The 22,137-nt window shown below is 45.7% G+C and overlaps 2 protein-coding genes across 12 annotated transcripts in view; one reads left to right on the plus strand and one right to left on the minus strand.

Annotated features, from left to right (window-relative positions):
• Positions 1-13,465, minus strand: part of LOC135177791 (uncharacterized) — a 38,775-nt gene extending 25,310 nt beyond the window's left edge. The window contains exons 1-3 of the mRNA XM_064148249.1: positions 13,157-13,465; positions 10,675-11,168; positions 5,381-5,438 (exon numbers count right to left, since the gene is read on the minus strand). Coding sequence (XP_064004319.1) covers positions 5,381-5,438; positions 10,675-11,168; positions 13,157-13,465 — 861 coding nt within the window. The remainder of the gene's footprint in view (positions 1-5,380; positions 5,439-10,674; positions 11,169-13,156) is intronic.
• Positions 10,082-22,137, plus strand: part of NTNG1 (netrin G1) — a 202,848-nt gene continuing 190,792 nt past the window's right edge. For 6 of the 11 annotated variants that reach the window (XM_064147080.1, XM_064147086.1, XM_064147082.1 and 3 more), the window contains exons 1-2: positions 10,083-10,469; positions 16,406-17,110. In XM_064147080.1, the coding sequence (XP_064003150.1) occupies positions 16,865-17,110 (246 nt within the window). In that variant the 5' untranslated portion in view covers positions 10,083-10,469; positions 16,406-16,864. Of the gene's footprint in view, positions 10,470-10,728; positions 10,960-16,405; positions 17,111-22,137 lie in introns of those variants that run through there. The other 5 variants (XM_064147087.1, XM_064147085.1, XM_064147089.1 and 2 more) reach the window with 4 other exon arrangements.

Here is a 22,137-nt window from a genome sequence, read left to right on the forward strand (position 1 = left end):
CTCAAAGACTCCTAACACAAGAGAATATCATCCTAAGAATATATGTACATGAGAATAAATCTGTAAATACTACTGATCAAACTTCAGATCAGTAAGTGTTTTACATAACAGAATAAACTTCAGTGCCAGCTTCAGCTTTTAAACATTTACTTGCTGATTCATTCGACTTTTCTATAAGCTAATCTATCGGTCTGATCCTCCAACATAAAAAAACATCATTGCAGTAAATGTCACCATTTTAATTAGTAACCAGTGTCCAGATGCATCCCACAACAAACTATTTTAATTCCTTTAAAGGAAAAGGGTAATTTTTCATCAATTAATTGGACATTTTGCACATTAAATAGAGTAAGATCAACCAGGTTGGAAGAGATCTCCAAGATCATCCAGTCCAACCTATCACCCAGCCCTGTCCCATCAACTAGACAATGGCATTAAGATACAATAATAAATGTCTTGCAGTGTAGGTGAAACTTAAGTGGGTGACTATAGGGATGTGCAAATAATGATAGTTATGTTTAGTTAGTACACAGGTCTGCCAGAGAAAGAAAAGACAAACAAAAGACCATACTAGAGCCATCTTGGCTCTGAAAACCTCCCTCCACCACCACAAGGCTGAAGGAGTGGCACACCTGTTCAAAATAGAGTCTGAGGAAATAAAACCAGCACCTGTCCCAAAAGAGGTTCAGCAGAGCCACCCTGGGGCTTCAGAGACAGTGCCCAGGGAACTGCCTACCCTTAAGCTTTAGGGTTCCCACCTGTGTTCTCTTTGTAGTTAGTGCTCAGTAATTCAGATCTCTCACATTGGAAGTGAATCCTTGCTTATCTCATCACCTTGCACTAGGGACCCACAGTAACTCACCCAGACCAAGTGCCTACTTTCAGGCTCTGATGTGCCACGGGTGCCATTCCTACTCTGCTCTCCACCATGTGGACCTGCTTTTGGCAGGAAGGGCAGTCTATAAAGGCATCTTGAAAAAAAATACACCAAACCCTGAAGCATTCACATCATGCAGAACATCACAAGTACACAGGAAGTGGCACAATCTGAATTCATGTCAACACTTCAGATTTTCAGAGAGGATACAACAGCAAAAAATAGTTCCAGATAAAGCAAGGGGTTCTGTTAACACTAGCAACTGTCTCCAGCTTTTATTGCAGCTTGCTTTTTGCTCACAGAGGCACACACACTGATCACTTGCAGATACACTGCAGTCCAAAACTTCTCAGATTAAAGCAGAAGCTCTTGGATTAACAGGCGAGGGCTTTGCCCACGACTAAGCCTTATGCTAATCTTTGTCCTGCGACTAGAAAGTTAATCAGCAGCATATGGACCAAACAGACCTTGGGAGTCACTCCACTCAGAACTGCTCCCGGAAATCCCAGACAGAGTTCAGCCATGGGGGCCACACTGGGTCTGCACAACCCCACTGTGGACTGGCTGGGCAGCCAGAGGCCACCGCGAGAGACGTGGATGTGGAGACAGTAAGGTTGAACACGCGCATGCTTGCGTCTGTGAGCCGAGTCAGGTACCTTCTATTTAGTACTGCAATACTCCCAGTGTTAGAATAATTCTTTTCTTTGTAGAAAGGAACAATGCTGCTCATTAATATTGTTAGTAGCTATGGAAAATGGAAAGACTTTCCTCTACTATAGAAGCACAGAGAAGATCTTTATTTACAGATTATTCAGTTAATCATCTAACAGGACTGATTCATCTGTTTTTCACAGCCATGACATACTTCAAATTCAAAATGATGTATAGCTTGCTTTATACAAGTAACCAGATGAAATATTGCCTGCACCAACTTAAAAATATAACATAGCTTTCCTATGGAGAGGGAAAAAACAAGTAAAGGTAATTTTTTTTTCATGTGCACTCAGGCATAGGACATGGAAAATGAGACTAAATAGTAGAGCATCTTTTAATTCACTCCCTCCCAAACACGATAGTCAATAATAGAGTACTTGGAAAGAGTCTCTACAAGTTTACAGCTAAATCTTCAGACATGAGGGGAAAAATTAAATTGCCAGTGAAAGTTCTTTCCACTGCCCTGTAATACTGAATGTGAGTTTATCAGACATACAAATCATGATTTTCTATTTAAAAAAAAAAAAAATCAGAAATAAGTGAATTAATCTCATCTACCATTTTGTGTAGGAAAGCATGCCTCCTGTGTTTTGAGCCTCAGAAATCTGTTTTACTGTTAACATCCTTCTGATACAAACCACAATCCAATTTGATAAAATCTGTTTGGATGTGTAGAGCCTATCTTATAACCTAATAAAGTAGCTGAACCACGAATGCACTTTGCAAGAGATTCAGCTTTTCAATAAATGAAATGCCCTTTCCTAAAGCCCATTACAAGCAAGCTGTTAATTTGTAGCTGCAGAATTCCAACTTGATGATGACAGAATGCTCCTGAAGTTACCGTTTTGCAGCAATGCAACCAATTTCATAGCAAAGCCAGTCAAACAATTAATGTTTACATCACTTTAAACTTGATAACATATTAGTCATCTTTCTAGTTACCTAAAACAGTTGGTTAGTGCTGCCCTTCACTGGTTCATAATGGTATACCACAAATCAAAACTAACAGTTACCTGATACAACTGTGGCTCAGCCATAAGAAAACTGAGTTTTCTCTAATTATCTCTCTGGGATTTCCACACCCCTATCAAATGAACTCCTCTTTGCAATCCAGGTTTTCGAGTAGTAAATACTTTGATGTACCTGTTTCTCCTTTTCTCTGCAAGGGATAAGATCATTTCAAATACTATCTCTGCCCATTTTTCTTGTAGGGTTTTTCCTCCATGTCAGAGCACTACTGCAATTCACTCCTGAATGTTAAATTATGATCGTTTCCACAACGAAAGAAATTCATCAGCAACAGAACAACGAAAATCATCCCTGGAGGGTTTCTATTCAACAGGAAAATACTGGGCTGATTAAAATTGGTACTAAGTAATGTCCATATTTGTGTGGAAATACGTGAGATTGGGTAAACAACTGGTAGTTCTATGTACATGCCTTTTGCCCTGCTGAGGGAATGGAATACAGCTGGTCCTTTAACACAGGCAGCGTAACTTTCATTGTATCCAAACATTAAGCTCCATCTGGAACTATATTTAGAGTGGCTTTTTCCTTCAGCTACCTACCTGTGAGAGCTACATGTCATTAAAAAGCTATTTTTGAATAAGAAAGATGTTTAGGATAGCATTAACAGCTAGAAGACACCTGACGACAGATGATGAACTACTGTTAATTACTGTATGTATTATACGTAGCAAGTCCAACCTTAGATGCATTACTCAGACGAAAGCAGCATTAAGTTTTGTATGCAAACATAAGCAGCAGATCTCAAGTCCAAGACCCGAGAAGTCTAGCTTTAAAAAGCACAGGCATGTGAAAAAAATTCCCAATACAGAATTAAAGATGGAACCTCCATTTCAAAATCACGTTCAGTATTTTTGGACAGTCTATTCCATTTTACAATGCCTTAGGTTTACTCTTAAATTTGGAAAATGGGTGGAACTTGCATTGATGCTGGTTACGTCTGCAGAACATTTGATTTTTAAAAGCAAACACAAAATCTTTTGCAGTGCACATTTTTAATCAGTTTTATTGACAGCTGTACCCTATGCAGGTGAATAAACTCCTCCAGGACTTGGCTCAGTTACAGCAACATGAGCCTCTGTGTAGCTCTACATGCCTGTGGGCTTCCAGCAGAAAGCTTTCCTCCAAAGCACCTTGCACAAAACCAGTCAGGGAGTTTGTCACTGTAAAAATGGCTCAGTCCAGTTCAGGTATCATAGAACCAATGAGGTTGGAAGAGACCAAGATCATCCAGTCCAACCTATCATCCAGCCCTGTCCAATCAACTAGACCGTGGCACTAAGTGCCTCACCCAAGCTTTGCTTCAACACCTCCAGGGATGGCAACAGCATCCCTGCCCACTACTTCCCTGGGCAGCCCATTCCAATGGCAAATCACTCTCTCTGTCAAGAATTTCCCCCTAACATCCAGCCTACACCTCCCCCAGCACAACTTGAAACTGTCCCCTTGTTTTGCAGCTGGTTGCCTGGGAGAAGAAACCAACCCCCACCTGGCTACAGCCAGGTGCTCTGAACCTGTCCTTGTTATGGCACTCTGTTTTCATTTGATTAACAAGTGCTGGCCCACAAACAGCTATTGGGCTTCTTTGTTCATCCAAAGAATGCATAAAGATAGTGGGAAATGCTTCAGATGAAACAGATTTATCTCCCCTCATTTCACACTGGAATAGTTAAAGTTTCTATGGAAAGACACCTATTTATAGTGCAGTTCAGTGAACTACACTTACCTGTGGCTTCACCAGTGAGAAGACAAACCACACTCTACCCTGTACCAGAAATCAGTGTTCCTATATGATCCAGTTTGTTAAGCACGGCTCATGAGCACACCTACTGCTTTCAGCCCAGTGGCTGCTGTTGGTTGTGCTAACCCAGTAAGGAAGGGCAGGCACACTGCTGGCCACCAGGTAGGACAGTCATTAAGAGCAGTACAACCCAGAGGCTTTGTCAGGAGGTTTCCCAGCTACTGCTGGTTTCTAGGAAATAACAAAACCTAAAAATATTTGCCTCTGGAAGGAACAATCAATAGGTGAGAGAAGGGTGTACCTAGATCAGCTACCCAGCACCACTGCAGTATCTTGTTCTGCACAGTGTAGCACCATTCCCTGTCCAGGTGCAGAAGTGACTTTGACCCCACCATTTCTTCTTTCCACTGCAGAGATCAGGACTGATGCTTTCCTAGTTCATGTTCCCTTACCTCCACTGCTCAGATTTCCACATTCCTGCCTCTTATTTGGCAACGATTTTGGTAGCAGCCACTACCATTTTCTAAAGTTATTTTTTTTCCAAAGGGAAAGTAGTTGATGTGTTAAGTAGTTGTTATTTAAAAAGAAAACATTTAGTGTAATGACATATCAGCTGACAAAACAAATCACCAATGATTGAAAATAGACTGTATGCTACCACTCTGCAAAAGTCATTTCAGCACAGAAAGACCACACTGGCAGATACATCTATGTCTATACAAGATTAGATTTTGCATTTGTTATGGGCATGTGGCATATTATTAATTATTAACACCAAAAATAAATGTTTGTGTTTGCAGAAAAACAAGCTGCTAAACTCTAAAAAAAATATTGTCAGAGATTTACACATTGTGTCATATGGGTTTGGTAAATCAAAACAGCAGAGACTCAGTATTTATTATTAGAACAAAACATTTTTTCCACCCTGTGAGAGGAAATCCAGGCTGCAATTTGCATACATCTCTGAATCAACGAGTCCAATACTTAAGAGTAACTGCTAGGATATCAAATTATTGACTTACATCTTCCCACTGAGGGCACACACCTTGTGGAACTCCTTTGGCCACGTTCTCCAAGGACCTGCATAAAAATTGATAAAAAAGGTTTCTCCCAGGACACCTGAAACAATTTGGTTTTTATCCCAGGCCCCAGGTGTGAGTAATGAGGTCCCATGCCCTGCCAGTGGGAGACAATCCCAGTTAAATGAAAAACCCTGCTGATGAGGTAGTCTCTCTCCCAGATTTCATGCATACCCAATTTCAAGATTTCAGACCAAGATGTCCTGTTCAGAAGCTATCAGCCCTGAAACATGATTGGGAAAGATCTCCTTACCCTCTAAGGAGAAAAAGTCATTATCAAGCCATATAGAAATGGAGTCAGGAGTAGGATGTCAGACTCACATATCTCTATGTAGTGTGCATCAGTGCAACATCATACTCCCAGTTGTCCACTCAGATTACCTTACCGGGGGGTGGGGAGCTTTCCAGAGTACTGTGTGCTTCCACCAGCCTTTCCATTAAAACTTCCCAGCGCTGCTAGCTGGGCAGAGTGCTATGATGGAAGCCCTGGTCTAGACAAGGCACTTGTAGCTGCCAGCATTTTTCTGTTCTGCCATCCATCCTGCTCAAAGAAAGCCTCTCACAAACTGTACTGCAACGGAGGTTTCAGAAGAAGAGGTGGTATTTTTTTCAGTAGCTTCTCTGTGTCCTGCCCTTGAGCTGTGCTGAAGCTCAAGTAGTAGCAAATAGCTGCTTGAAGAGGACTGTGGTTTTGGTGCTTCACTGAACATCATCAGGATTTGTTCCTCTGTCTACCCTAACGCAGAAACCTTTTGATTTTATCATTTATCTCAAGATGTTTTTTTTAATCATTCTGCTGGAAATGACACTACTGGAGGCACCAAAGGTGCAAGCCCAGACCAGCATTCAAATCCTCATCAATCAACTGACTTTGCAGATGGTTAAACTACTGTGAGCAAATCAGCAACAGAGTGGATAGAGGTGGGCCTCTGGGAGAGCTCACTGTTTCTTGCCTTTTTCTACTTCTGTCTCAGGTCAGCAGCCAGAAGCAGGGGCAAATTAGTGCTCCTTCTGCTCTTGCTTCCCATACCTTTTGCCTGCTGCTCTGCAAAACCTCCTTCAGCCAGCAGCAAAAGAGGTCAGAAACACATACACAGCGTACCAGAGCAGCATGGGGAGCAGGCAGTGGATCCACAGCACAAAGATTCAAGGGGGCACTGAACAGTTCTGGCAGCAGGACCTTCCCTGCCACCACTCAGCCCTTAACAGCTGGACCTGCTGCCTGTTTCCCACTGCCCTGCTTGAGGCACAGGCCCTGCCCTCATCAGTCACTGCATCACATCATGGCTGGATATTTCACTTCAGGCCTCAGATTCTGCCACACTGAAATGGTAGGTTTCAGGCAGGGAAGCTCCCTGTGTCTCTGGACCCATTTCCAGGTACACCAACTACTTCAGGCAAAGCCAGGGACTCTGCTGTTGACCAGTGTAATGGTCCTCTGCCATGGGGAAATGCATTAATGAAATTATTCTGCTGTATTGTTAGAGGTCAACTCAGACTAGAGCAGGTAATAAAAGATTCATAATGGTACATGAGGGGATGCACTAAATATCCAAAGCACAGCTTGAAGTCATGCAAAGCTTGATTAGGTTTAGAACTTAGGTAAGAAGTTGACAGTTCTGCTGGTGCTTCACAAAGAACTTTGCAATCGACGACACCACTTCTGTACCAGCAATTTATGCTGCTTCCAGTGGAAACTGTGCCTTGTAGCAAGGAGTATCCTAACAGGCAGAGGTGCTCCCATACTCAGGCCAATAATCAAAATTTAATCCCTCTCTCTGATTCTGTTAGAAGGTCTACATCAGTTATTACTGAGAAGACACAAGAAATACTGCTGGAAGCACTTCTGAGGTAAAACGTCCCCAACTTTGTGATTTTCCATCCTTCAGTTTTTTATGAATGGCTAAATCATCATTTTAGTCAATTTCCAACCCCGTGAAACAGGTAGGAAGACCTACAGCAGCCTGTACATTTTTAAACACTCCATTCAAACTTCAGTTAATCTTATTTTCTGTCTAAATATCAAATGCACTTCAGGAGTCCTGTTAAAGTCCAGTCTCAAGGTGCTGTGGCAGCAAGTTCCCCAGTCCATTTACATGTGAATGATTGTTACTCACTGCTAAGTGGGCTGTCAGAAACTCAGTATAGGCATTCACATAATGTTTTCAGGTCGATTATAAAGGCATCATTCTTTCCCCATTTTACTCCATCTTATGACCCTAACAAAGCAAACATGACACAGGCAAGTCTCCTCTAGCTGCCAAATTTCATCTGCTCATCCATCCTTGCAACAGCCTTTGACAAAAAAAAAATAAAGCAGATTCAGGCTGGGTTTTTTTTTCCTCATGAGCTTCAAATCTACCTGTGAAGCTTAGCCATGCTCTCATACTGGATTTAACTTTTGGCCACCATTTTTACTAGTACAGCACATTTAATCTCAGCCTTGGTGACACTGCACTCAAGCCAGCTGCTCCAGCTTTGATGCAGAGGAGGCTAACATCATTAGCAGAAGAACTTAATGACATATCCTGCCTTTAATCTCTGTCGCCAGGCAGTCCCACTAGCCAAGTGATGGTCTCAGAAGGCAGGTCAAAGACTCAGCATGGAGGACTGAAAACTTCCAACACAGCCCCACATTTGAGGTTTAGGGTGCATCACCAGAGCAGCACAAAGTGCAGAGTAGATGTTTACAGCACATACTCAGCTCTGCTAACACAGGTAGAGAGCTGCTTTATGGCATTACCATAACACACAGAGCTGTGCTCTGCGTGCATGGAAAGGAGGCTTCCTCTTCCAGGTCAAACGCAAAACAGAAGCGCCTTCCTCCAGCACTCGCACTCCATTTGACTTGCAGCATGTGCAAACAGAAGACCCAGACCTGCCCGCAACCAGCCGAAACCACCACATCTGGAGCACCTCTGAGGCAGAGGAGGTCCCTGACATCTGTCACAGGCAGCAGGGCTGGTCTGCCCACAGAGGCCACTGCAGGGACTTGGCTCAGCCAGTGCATACAATGCCCTGCACTTAGCTGTACAGCTGTTCATCTGTCGTTTCTTCCAACACCAGTGAAACTCTGCCCCTCTCCTTTACAAAAAGCCCTGTGAAGCCTCAATGCTTGACACACTTCCAGTTCAAACGGTAAAAGAAAATTACTCATTTTTTATCTTCCATCCTTTTGTACCTGCACGGGGACCATTTCCCTGCGTCAGGAGGATGCCAAGCAAGCACTGGTCTAGGGGCTGAAAAATCTCCAAGTTGAATTTTCCCACCCCTCTGACCATACCCAGCTTTCTCACACAAATGGTTTTTCTATGTACGTGGTACGTGAGCCAACACAGCCAATGGGATGCCAGAGAAGGAACGGCATGAGAAAAAACACCACTGCCCACACAGGGAAACAAAAACTATGAGGAACTAGATGGTATCTTTTTGACTCTGCTGGTTCATGCGTCCTTACGGAGAAGCAGTAAAGCATCCTTCTCAGAAGGCTCCTGCTAGTTACTTGCACAAACCACCAAACTTCAAAGCCCAAATGGAAGACAAGTCTCTACCAGAAATCCGCTGTCTCATTTCACCTGTTTACACACCATGGCTTTGCAAAACACCAGACCTCATTAACGGGATACAATGGCACAGGTGCCTACATCAGTACATTTAACACCTCTTACCATGTAAAACATGCCAACGGCAAACACAACGCCTGAGCATTCACGACACAGCCAGCGGCCGCTGCCAGGTGCTGGCACCTGGAGTAGGTCACATTCAGTAACCAGGTAGCTGCCAGAAGTAAACACAATTCCTGTTCAGGAGTCACTAAGCATTATTCGGTTTAGATACTGTTCTATAGGCTGGAGAAGGCTGAAGCAGAAAGCTGTGTACGTTTCTCATTTAAACAGAAGCGGAGCGAGTGCGGTGAACCGGGCACGCAGAACAGAACGTGGGGCCCGAGTTTTTGCCTGTTTCCGAAGCCCAGGACCGGCAGGAGGAAAGTGGCCACAGCAGCTCCGCAACTGTACAAATAACGCTCGCTCTGTTTTGGTGGCACTTTGGTGCTGTGGGAAGAGAAAGGACTGGCGCTTCCGAGGCACAGCCAGCCTTGCGGAGAGACCCTTCGGCGAGCTAGGTGGGACGCTGCCCCGTTCTCGCGTTTAAGCGCCGCCACGGGTCCGCCCGTCCGGGCTCGGGCAACAGAAGCACTTCGGATGACCTCCGTGTGTGCGTTACCAGGCTGCAGCCGTAATTAAAAGCCGAACCCAGGACTGCTCCAGCAAGAAGGGAGCAGCCACAGCCCCGCCGGACCTGTCGCTGCCTGGCTGGGCGGCTCCCGCTACTGCCGGGGCTACGAACGAGAGGGTTGCGGGAACCCTCCCCCACCACCACCTTCCGCCCTGCGGGGCAGGCGGCGCCGGAGGTCCGCTCGGTAGGGGCGGCGGGGCGGGGAGCGCGGCGGCGGGGGGGCGGGCGCGGCGGCGGCGGCGGCGCTAGGGCCGCGCGTTGCGCGGGCCCGGAGGTGGGGTAGCTGCCGCCGCCCCGCTCGCTGGCAGTCGCGCGGAGGTCGCTCCGAAGTGCGGAGGTGCAGCGCGCGCCCCAAGTTCGCGGCTGCTCTGCTCCAGCCTCATGCCGCGGCCGCCGGCGCCTCGCGCGGGGCCGCCCCCGCCCTGAGCGGCCGGGGCGGGCGGGAATCCCCAGCGGGCAGCACCTGCGCAGCGCCCGCGGGGATGATCTGCGAGCACCGCCCGCCGCCCCGCCGACAGCCGGAGGAGAGCGGCAGCCCGCCCGCTCGCCCATACCGCTACCGCCGCGCACCGCTCGCCGCCCACACACCGCCAAACTTCGACGCCGACAAGTGCCTAGCGCAAAGGGCGGCCCGCGCCCCGCCGGGCGCCCGCGCCCCACCGGCAACTTTCCCCAGAGGAAGCGCCCCCCGACCCGCCCCGCGGCTCCTCATGCCGCCGCCGAGGGAGCCCAAACGCGTCCCGGCGCCGCGGCGGCTCCGCGCCGCACCGCGGTGAGGCGAAAGTAAACCCGAGAGGTGAGTACCACCCGCCTGTCACCCCGGGGTGGGATGGGATGCGGGGACTGCGCGGCGCGGAGGGGTCGGTGCGCGCACCGCGTCCCCTCACTGCGCTCCCCCGCGGAGGCGCGCAGGGGTGGATCGATGCAGGCCGCGCGCCCCCTGCCGCCCGCGCGGAGGGGGAGCGGAGCGGGAGCGGAGGGGGAGCAGGGCGGGGCGGTACCTGCGCGGTGCTGCCGCCTCCTGCGCGGAGCTGCCGCCTCCTTCTCTGTGGAGCGCGGGCCGGGCCGGCTCGAGCTTTGAAGGGGCGCGGCCGCCGCGCGCAGGCGGTGGGAGAGCCCCGAGGGAGGGGCCCGGCCCGGCCCGCTCCGCTCCCCGGCCCGCGCCCTGGCTTCCCCCCCTCAGCGCGCATTTTTCCGCACGGGGGTGGTGCGCGAGGAGATTCCAAAGTCCCCTTTGACAGAGGGGCAGTGGTGAGGGGGTAGCCCCGGTGGCCGAGGAGTAGCGGGTAGGTCGCTGGTCCTCAACCTGGAAACGGTTCCCTCCCTCGCATCGGAAATTGCAGGCGGCTTTGCTAACCGCACACCGAACCCCTAAAGAAACCCCCCATGGCAGGGAGCAGCGCAGACCGACTAACCCCGATAAACCCGATGCTTTTATTGCCTCAAAAACGGTGCGTGCGCGGTTTTGGCCTCTGCTGAAGGTACTTTTACTGTTCTGCAATCAACTTTTGGATATTCCGGATCTGCTGCGCTAGAAGGCAGCCTTCCTTCTGCGGAGATGTTAGCGGAGACAGTGAGTGAAACAAACGGTGGAGATGCTTTTAAAGAGGGAGTAAATCGCTGTCTTGCCTAAGGACAATGCGGTTGAGGATGAGAAGCTCTGGCCTGATCAGCCAGCCGAAGGCAAGAAAACCACAGCAGAACTTTACTTGGCTTATTTTTTTGGTGTGCGTGGGTTTTGGTTTGGGTTTTTACTTGGATCAAGAAAAATAAAAGCTGATTTTTGGCTTTTTTTTTTTTCCACTTTTAAACGCTATTTAGCAGAGAGTTTCCAGCAGTTAGTGACAATATTCTCATGGAGTCTTGGATTTTGCCATCAACCCTCAGCCCTGTAACTGAGAAGAAGAAGTGACACCAACTTTCTAGTTATGTATGTAAAACCTTGCATTAGCACAGGACAAATGGAGGGTCCGCTGGGGTTTAGTCTTCGTTTGGTTTTGAGGTGTCATCAGCTCACACCACAACTGGAAAGTATGGTAGTCCTGTACTCTGGACACACTGGTTGAGGGGCATGTGTGACCTTAGTGAGGGTGAAAAATAATAACCATAAAACCCCACAGCTGCCCCAAACACTAATTAAAACTCTGAAAGGAAAAACTTTCAGACCAGATTTCATGCTTGGTGCAGAGATATTTAAAGAAGTAAGTCGCAATTATAATGGGGATAGAGGAAATACTGAAAGCTGCTGCATAAAGCCTCTAAAATATAAGTAGCTGGAATGCTTTTACTCCATATGCTGGCAGCTGATGATACCCGGCAAGTCATGGCAGTGGTAGTGCGAGGTGTCACTCAGCAAAGAATGATGTGGGAAAACCAGAGATACTGCAAGTACTGTGCTGAATAGCTCTCTTTTTTTTTCAGTAACAGAACAGTTTCTTTTATTTTCTTGAGCCAATGGGTATTTTAAATTTCTCTTGAGATGAGGAAATCTTTTTTTTCTGCTAAATAGTTAAAGAAGCTGAATTAAAACAGAACCTGAACTTTCTTGGAGCAGCATTTGAGTCCAAAGGCACCACAGCCATTGTTTAGCATATAGTGCATTTTGTCCAAGTGGGAAGGGAAGTTAAATTGGTGGATGCAGGGCCTCTTCTTGTGTGTAGAGATGAGTGATTTTGCCTTTGTGAAACAGGTTGGGCTGGGTGGTTTTTCCTGAACTCTTGGAGCTTTATATATACCAGGTGCTCCCTCAAGTTGCCTAGGTGTAGCAAGACTGTATTTTATTAAATGTTGTAACAGGCAGGTGTGGGGGTTAGTTCTGTTTTGTAACATACATTGTTTCATATACTTGAACTGTCTTTAAATAATTAATAACTGTAGTAGACACAAAGGATCTTTTTACCTGGGCTTGGTCAGATACATTCGTTTGGCAAAGCTGTTAGGGATACAAACTTGAAGCACGTTTCCTTTGGAAGAAATGCTGTTGTGCAGATGCCGATGCTGGGCGGGGAAAGCCAGCATTCCTTGTCTCCCTTCATGATTTTAACCAGTTCTCCCCGGGCTACTGCGCGTTGTAACAACCGTTTGGGGCTCCTGCTTTTCCTGGTGCGCGGTGGTAGCGTACTCCATCAAATGCACAGTCTGCGTGAGAGGCGATCACTTCTTTTCTTACCTCCTCTGCGTGCCTGCGTTTGCCACAGAGAAAGGCCAGGAATACACCCCTAAGGTCTGGTCTGCACATCTGTGGCCTGGCAGGGAGCTTTTCCAGCCGACACAGATCGTGTGGAGAGAGGTCTCCATGGAAGGGGTTGGATTTTTGCGGTGATGGAAGGAGGCCGAGGAGGAGCGTTTGTTAACAACCCCTGATGAGATCTGAAGTTCTTTACAGATACTGATTCTGCCGGGACACACTGTAGCTGTTATAAAGAGAAAGGTATCCGTTCAATCTGCAGAACTGAAATGCTGCAGAAGGTGTGACTTCCCCACCTGGAAAGGGATACGTGTGCGCACAGAGCTGCCTTCACAGCTGATTTTAGCTGGAGGTTCAGCTGCAATCTCTTCCTCTCGAGCAGCTGTAACATACTTACTGTGACCCGAACATCCCGCGGTTCGCGGGCAGAGCGGTGCTCTGCGGGAAGGCAGGGCCAGCAGAAGCAGCCTTCTCACCAGTGCCTCCCCGTGTTTTCTCTTTCGCACATCGGAACTTCGGGGCCAAACGCGGTCTGCAGCTCGTACTGCTGTTGCCCCACAAAGGAGCTCTCCAGGAGCGGGCTTCTCTAGAGGCTTTGCATACATTAGCTAGTGTCATTCCAGCAGTTTGCCATTCCCTCGCCCCCACTAAGGATACTGCTCCCTCTTTGCGTCCCCTATGTACCCTCAACAACTAGCACCGTGGGGTGTATGGGCAGTAAGCATTAGCTGGTCCGAGTTTGCTGGGTTGCTTTTTTGTAAGGTCAAACGCATAGACTTTACTGGGGACAAAAAACTCCAGGTTGTGTTGCCACAGCTAGAGGCTTAACAACTGCTACAGCTGTAAACGTCAGAAGTGTTATTCTAACCAGGTTTTTACAGAATAATTAAACCAGATAGGTCCTTAGCAATATGCAGAATGCATATTGTGAGTGACTCTGCAGGAATAAATATAAACAAGACAAATGGCACAGCTCTGTCAGGAAAACCCCAGCAGCGCTCAGCGCACGATCCTTAATGTGCTTTGGTCAATATCTTTCCCTGTATCAATGGAAGCTCATTAAAAGAAGGTCTTGCGGACTCACTGAGCCATGCTGTATTAGTTCTTGCCAAAGCTTGACATTTTTAATACATTAATAATACGTCTGTAATGTAATGGAAAACTATTAATCAGAACTGGTTATATGCCAGAAATTTAAGCTATAATTGGCTGCCTCTTGTCAGGAATGTCTGTCGTACACTGCTACAGCTGCCTAATGCTCAGATGTCTTGCACTCCTCTGCACTTTTTCCTTGTCAGTGCACTAAATTCGATCGATGATATAGTCTATAATTCTGTGTAACGACCATCATTATGACTCTGGCTTCCTTTAATGCTAATTTGTTATACAGAGGGTATTTTAGCACAGGCTGTTAAGGTAGTGGCTTGCTTCACGTTATTTCAGTCCTGTCCAGTCCTGCGTATTAGTGGATCTGAGTCTTGGTAGTTACGGAAGGTTACAAATAACTGAGGAGCTATCAAGGAAAATACTAAAGAAAATAAATCTGTTGCTGTTTGAATACACAGCTAAGGATAATTATTCTAAGGATAATTAAATTCTGTAATTTCTTTTCTCTACACAGAAATATCATGTTCACCCACTATTTATTCCAGCTGCAACCAAGCCTCCAATACACTGTATGCTAAATTTGCCACAAATCTTAAATACTTTGGCTCCTTTTTTAGCAGAGTAGTTGTTTCCCTTTTGTGTAACGACTGTTCCTGAGCTATGACATTTTGGGGGTGTTCTTTTCCCTCTGCAAAAGAAAGAATAGATTGGAAAAACTATAAAGTGTCTCTAGAATGACATGGAAAATATTCCCTGAATTAGTGAATTACAATAAACAAAGGTTCCCACAGAAAGCAAAGAAGAATGTAAGGTCACTACAAAACCAAGCAGTGATACTACACACTGCGCTCCTTAAAAAGGTTTCATTTGGTCTTAGATATTTCTGCTTTTGTGTCAAATTCGGAGACGTAGCTTAAATGTATTTGAAAGAACTGAGAACTGTTACAGCATGAAAATTCAGATATTCTCTGCATAGTCTGATAAAATACATGCGAGTTGTATGGTAACACTTGATAAAATGAATATAATGGAAAATTGCATTTACGTCCATACGGCAATTATTGTAAATTACTTTGCTATGGAAACACAATTCAACCATCTGTTGGCATTTCATAGTGTCTGTAGTTTAGCTCAGTTTAAGATGAAGCATTATTTAAATGTAGGGAAGCTGTTTGCGAATAGCTTGGAAGAGAAGTTTTGCAAATGCATGTTAAACAAGTGACGCGCTAAGGGGCTCACCAAGTCACATACTGCTTCCCCTTCTTTTGGGCTATAGGAGGGTTCTTGACACTGGGCAGCATTCAAACCTTGTGGCAAGCAAAGTGGGCTGCAGGGTGTAGTGTGATGGGTTTGCATAGTTTTTAGCGTCCAGACAAAGAGAGTACACAGAGGTGCTGCAGCAGCTGGCCGAAATCCTTCTCTTGCAAAGTGCCGAGCGCCCAAGCTCCCTATCCTTGGCCGGCGTGCGATAATGCCAGGCACAGGCTGAGAGAATTGAGTTGGAGTTCCTAGCCCTGGTTTTCCTTATCTCTGTTTAGGATGCTTACTCAGTCTCCAGTTTCCCTCATAAAAAATTCACCTGTTTTTTAACAAATGTATATTTTAAGTCATTGAAATAATACCTTGGGATTTTATACCTGTAATAATACAATTGAGGTGATACAAACCAAGGAGATTTCTAGCTGCCTTCAGAAGAAAGAGGATGTATCTGCTATAAAATAAACGGAGGTACCCCAAGCCATAACCTAGGAAAATAAGACTGACATAACACAGGGGGAAAGCATCCTTATAGTAAGCTACCAATAAACCAGGAGTTTATCAGCAGCGTGATCGGTGAATCACAGTTCAAAGGAAAAGGAAAAAAGGTGCAAAGCTTTATCAATGCTAATGAGAAATTTCAAGGAAATTGAAATGTGCTTGCAAAATCGTGGTTATTCATTAGGAAAAAATAGCAATCTAAGAAATGTGTAATTCTTTTGGACCTCACTGAGGTGCTCTTGCCAAGAGACTATCAGCACCTGCTAGCCTTGATACCCGCCTTTGTCGCTTTAATGAGAGCCTTCCTGCTGCTGCCCCGCAGTGCTGGGCTGCCTGCCCCCCTGCCTGCCTGCACAGTTTGGGCAAACCGTTGAGTTTTGTGGTTTGCTTTCCTGTTTCAGCAAGGTGAAAATAAAGGTTTTTTGCTTCCAAAACTGTAAGTCACCAGGAACGATAGAAATCTGTCTTTGTTAGAGAAGAGTTAAATCCTGCGTGTCAAAATACTTTCCCTGTGAATGATTTTGGTAGTTTGTTCATTCTAGCACAGCACCCACGGTAAAGGTTATCCATATTATACCAATTTGCTTTATATTGCCTCAATCCTCCAAAATGTCAACAAATCATATTTTGTAATGTATTGATTCTTGGACAATAAGTCTAACTCTTATTGTTTCTAAAAGGGTGCTGCTGCCAGAAGAAAAGAATGATTGATGTGGAGCAGACACCAGCCTGTAGACACTCATCCTTTCGCTTCGGATACTGATTTATCAGTGCATCTGGGCATCCCCTGCGAGCCCTGAACACAGAGGATCACTCAGGGTTGTCGACAGTGTAGCTGAAGACCTGCAACTTCACAAATTATTATCTGCTATTGGACATCTTTTACAAGAAGCCCTGACAGATAAGTTATAAGACAAAGGACAAGCGCCGCATTGCTCTGAAAGGCTGTCATCAGGGTCTGGATGGCTTCTACCAAAGTCTTCAACAAGTGAGACAAACTAGTGAAATGAACACCCTGTCCCTAATGCTTCACATTTGAGTTGGAACCCATTTTGTAAGATATATACATGTACAATCTATAGACTGCACATTGGCTGCTACTGAGCATCCTCACAAAGGCGACACAAAAGGATTTAGAAATGTATTTGTCAAGTTTTCTGTCACTCCACGCCCTCTGGGTTACCGTGTCCTCAGTGATGCAGCACTACCCTTCCGTGTGGGGACACTATGACGTGTGTAAGACTCAGATTTACACAGAAGAAGGAAAAGTATGGGATTACATGGCCTGCCAGCCAGAAGCCAGGGACATGATCAAATACGTAAAGGTGACGCTGGATCCTCCAGACATAACGTGCGGAGATCCTCCCGAGACCTTCTGTGCAATGGTAAGGCAAGCTTTTCATTTTGTGTAGCTGGTGGGTAGGTATTTGTGATAGATGGCTTCACAGTGGAAGCCCTCAAGTACATATGTAGACATCCATAAAAAAATGCATCACATTCTGAAGGTGAAATGTCCTGCTAAACAAAATGCTGAGCAGTACGTCACTCTAGGCTAGGAGTTCTGCTCACAGAGACCTAAGTTGACTTTGTCTGAATTCAGTGTCTCTCTAGGTCAACTTTTAACGACTTAAAAGAAAGCAGCATAAAATTCGTAGTGTGCTGACCCATAACTGGGGTGCATTTGCCTGGATTATGATGAACTGGTTGCAGTACAATCTCCTGAAAGCATCGTAGCATGGTATAATTCAGTATTATTTCCAAACATGAGACCATTGCTAGAAAATCATGCTGCTGAAGCTCAAAAAGTGCTGGTGGGAGCTAGACTGATGGAGTTTTTCCAGCAAGCCCACATAGCCACAGGCAGCATTGCTGGAGCCTTGCTACCATGAGCAGCAGGTGCACAGCAGCAGGGCCATAACTACACATATGAGCAGTGCATCAACACCCCCCGCTGAGAGCCAGCTCTACCCGCTACTGACGGCTTTCTTCTTTAACTGAAACTGTAGAAATTCAAGCCAAATTCAAGCTCCTTAATTTAGATGCTTCTAAAATTAGAGACTGGTTTTGGAAATGTTTGACTTGGTAAGTAATTACATAGCTATGACACACAAGGCAGACACTGTGTATGTATCAAGGTTTTACACCTGTGCTGCTCCCAAGCATTCGATAGAGCTTGCCTAAGAGGTCCTTCAAGGTAAAGAGGATTTTCAACTTGTAGGCAACTTGCTTCTCACAAGCAGAGAATAAATTTTGTTCACCACTGAGTATTTATGCTAAATATTGAGTGGAAAACACAGTATTCCTTAAGTAGAAGATGTTAGCTTGATACACAGAACATATTTAGATCTATTAATAAAGCACTGGAAACATAGATCACTTTATCTATATAACTGAGATTTGAAAAACCAGTGAGTTCTGGTGAGATTATCATAGCTAAGGAAAGCCTACAAAATACTTATTTGTCTGCATACAAATCGTCATTGCTGTGTGATCCCCACAGGAAGGAAATTTGCTTCTCAATTCCCTATGGTATCATTTTCAACCACTACTGTTCAGTAAGGAGCTCAGGTCCAACCACACATCCATTTAAGGCGTCATGCGCACGCATGCAGCTATTCCTCACGTACATTGTGGTAATAGCCACGTGATAATTTGTGCAGGTACCTGAATGAATTACATTCACTGTGCACCTGGGACTGCTCCACTTGTGTTCTGCCCACTAATCCTTCTCTGCTGACATGGTTTTGACATCCTGAATCTCAAAGCAGATTCAAGCAGACACTGTTTTAAAGCAAGTAAAAGTCATGCGCCCCGTGTAATACAGTCTTTACCTTAAGATGCACTTTCTCCCTGTGATTTAGCACTCAATCAGTGACATTAGTAACTGATCATGTAGTGATCAAGAAAAGTTGTTCCTTTAATGCAGAAGAAACTGCCCAGCAAAATTTTTTTCTTCCTTTCAGTGCAGATAAGCATTGCAGCAGCAGCTCCTGTCTTGAGTAATTTATCTAAGTTTCTGAAGACTTTGCTTATCAGTCCACCCTCTAGCTACAATAACAACAACCCCCCCATCCCCCCCCCAGTAATTAAAAAGGAAAAGAAAAGAAAAGAAAAACAAGCAAAAAAAATGCCACAAGGGGACATAGTCTCAAGTTGTGCTGGGGACAGTATAGGCTGGATGTTAGGAGGAAGTTCTTGACAGAGAGGATGATTTGCCATTAGAATGGGCTGCCCAGGGAGGTGGTGGAGTTGCCATCCCTGGAGGTGTTCAAGCAAAGCCTGGATGAGGCAATTAGCACCATGGTCTAGTTCACTGGCCAGAGCTGGGTGCTAGGTTGGACTGGATGATCTTGGAGGGCTCTTCCAACCTGGTTGATTCTATGATATTTTGTGTAAATATATGTATTAAAAATGGTGCCAGAACTCCCCCTGAAAATAATTGTGATGAGGGATGAAAGTTTGCTTGGGAATGAGCTGGTTACAGCTGTAGCTCACTTGGAGCTTGAACCATTGATAGGCAGAAAGCCACCAGAATGGTGATAGAAGCAGAGTAATAGGAAGAAGTGGGGAAGAGAGCATGTGTGATGTGATGGTGTCTATCTAGTGAGGCGAGTGCAGAGTGACTGACTCCTACGTGATAAACTGTTGGGTTTGCTTTCACTACAGAGGTGCATTGTACGTACAGACTGTATTCAGACATGCATTAGTAGTGGCTTGATTTACTTGAAATATTAGGAGAAATCAAAGAAATGCTTAATATTCTGGATGGTGCTACACAGCAGCAGAGCCCTCTCATGCCTAAAAATCCTTCATGCCCATCAGTGCTATAGCTATGTGTAGAAATTACACATTTCCTTCAAAATAAGGGTTGAGGGCTGAGTCCTTGGCATTTTCCAAGGAGGAGGTTTTTGGGGTTTATGTTCATGTTTAGTTTTAGAAAATGAGTTAAGAAGGTAGCAGTGATGTACTTGGAGAAGGTGGGCAGGGGAATGGAGTGCATTCTTGTTAGGCATGTACTTGCAGTAAAAAAATGGCAAATTTGAAATGACAGAGAGCCAAAAGGTTTCTTTTCAATATGGTGATGCACCAAAAAGATGTAAAAATGCTTGGGTTTATTGCTGTGACTATTGGATATTTGTGTGCTAAACCTCTGTACCACTGTTAGGGAAATCTGGGTAACACTGCCTTGGACGAGATATTAGCTCTGGAGTCTGCATAGTATAGATTGTACCTGTGAAACACAACCAGATTTGAGTGGTCCACAGATGAGGATAACATCTAAGGCAGTCTTCAAGAGGGAGATGATGATAGGCAGCAAGAGCACACAAAGTAATTGCACATTGCAGTGCACATGAACAGCACTGAGAAGACAAAGCAGTTAGTGGTCAAGTTTGCCTCTGACTTATTTCTGCAGCTTCCCCATGGAATTAAGTGTTCTCATGAAGCCATTATGAATTTTTACTCTGTGAGCTGGTTTTGTTAACAGATCAAATCATGAGGTTTTGGATATGCAGATTTGCTGCAAAAGGAAAACTAGCTGGTAGATAAGCCCAGCATGAGGCAGCTCACCACTTGTAAGTACCTGTGGGTCATCGCTTCAGGATAGCATCTGCAGATGTTACAGGGAATGTGCAGCAGGAAAACCACCACACAGCTGCTTTTATGCATTCCATTGTGAGAATAACATTATAGTTTCTGATGACATTCAGTATTGACAACTCGTGAGGCTATTCTGAAAGCTCAGACCCCTGGAGCTCTGGGGGTATGTGAGATTCTCAGCTTTCATTTAAAGCATCATCTTTATTGTCTCAGTTCTTCTGGTTGCAGCAAAAAAAAAGTTTGAAAATGAAACAGAGATGCTCAAAAAGCAGAAGCCAGATAAATAGCCCTCCAAATAATTATTTGTTTTAAATGTCATCATTGTTTAAGTTGCTCAGCATTTTTTAGGGCTTGGCTAAGGATTTTGCAGAAGGGGAGAGATGCATGAAAGAAACATATATAACATATAAACAAATGCCTTGGAGCAATGAATGCTCATGGTTTCTGGCACTGGAGGTGCTTGTGTCTGTAAAGAGGAGGTGGTAGGCAGTAGTCTTACCTGCGCAGTAACCAGCTCCCTGCAGAGGAGGTTGGCTGGTCACTTCTAGCTTCTCTCTCTGCTTTGAAGCAATCTCTAGCTGCTTAGAGTATAAATAGTGCACATCTGCATTCTTTGGCATTTCATTGGGTAAATGTGGCCATCCTTTGTCAATAACAGAGTTGGACTGGATGGTCATGGCATTTGGGCTAGTGTGACCATTCCCGTGGCTCTGTGGTTCGTGAACTTTGAGCGTTGGTAAGAATGTGTCTGGCACCACATGCTTACAGTTGGTTGATCTGGGAGGAGAGTAAAGGGAAAGGGAAGAGAAGGGAAGGGAAACTACTCCACATTTTCAGAACTGCAGGACTCACTGTCAGAGATGCTGTAAACAAACTTCTAAGTACCTGCAAGTGCTAATTCTTGTGGCCTGCAGCATTTCACTTCACAAAACAAGTCTGCTTTGAGTCCCTAGACGTAACAAACAGTGAAATCTACTACTTCCTTCTTTGTAAGCTCTTGTTACAATTTCACGAGGTTCTGTCCCCTTACAAAAATAAACAAACCTTTTGCCTACAAGAGCAGTGCAGAGGTGGCTTCTAACTTCCTTCACTTTAAAACATTTGCCAGCTGTGACTCCAGTAGAAGCCGTGGGAGCTCCCATGCTGCTCTTATGGCTCAGGGCTCCTGTTGCCTCAGCCATGCACCTTCTCACAGTATCACACAGTATCACAGTATCATTAGGGTTGGAAGAGATCTCACAGATCATCAAGTCCAACCCTTTACCACAGAGCTCAAGGCTAGACCATGGCGCCAAGTGCCACGTCCAACCTTGCCTTGAAGTGCCCCAGAGACGGCGACTCCACCACCTCCCCAGGCAGCCCATTCCAGTGTCCAATGACTCTCTCAGTGAAGAACTTTCTCCTCACCTCAAGCCTAAATCTCCCCTGGCGCAGCCTGAGGCTGTGTCCTCTCGTTCTGGCGCTGGCTACCTGAGAGAAGAGAGCAACCTCCTCCTGGCCACAACCACCCCTCAGGTAGTTGTAGACAGCAATAAGGTCACCCCTGAGCCTCCTCTTCTCCAGGCTAACCAATCCCAGCTCCCTCAGCCTCTCCTTGTAGGGCTGTGCTCAAGGCCTCTCCCCAGCCTCGTCGCCCTTCTCTGGACACGCTCAAGCATCTCAACGTCCCTTTTAAACTGGGGAGCCCAGAACTGAACACAATACTCAAGGTGTGGTCTAACCAGTGCAGAGTACAGGGGCAGAATGACCTCCCTGCTCCTGCTGACCACACCATTCCTGATGCAGGCCAGGATGCCACTGCTCCTTGGCAGAC

Source organism: Pogoniulus pusillus, chromosome 8 (assembly GCF_015220805.1).
Source record: "Pogoniulus pusillus isolate bPogPus1 chromosome 8, bPogPus1.pri, whole genome shotgun sequence".
Classification (NCBI taxonomy): Eukaryota; Metazoa; Chordata; class Aves; order Piciformes; family Lybiidae; genus Pogoniulus; species Pogoniulus pusillus.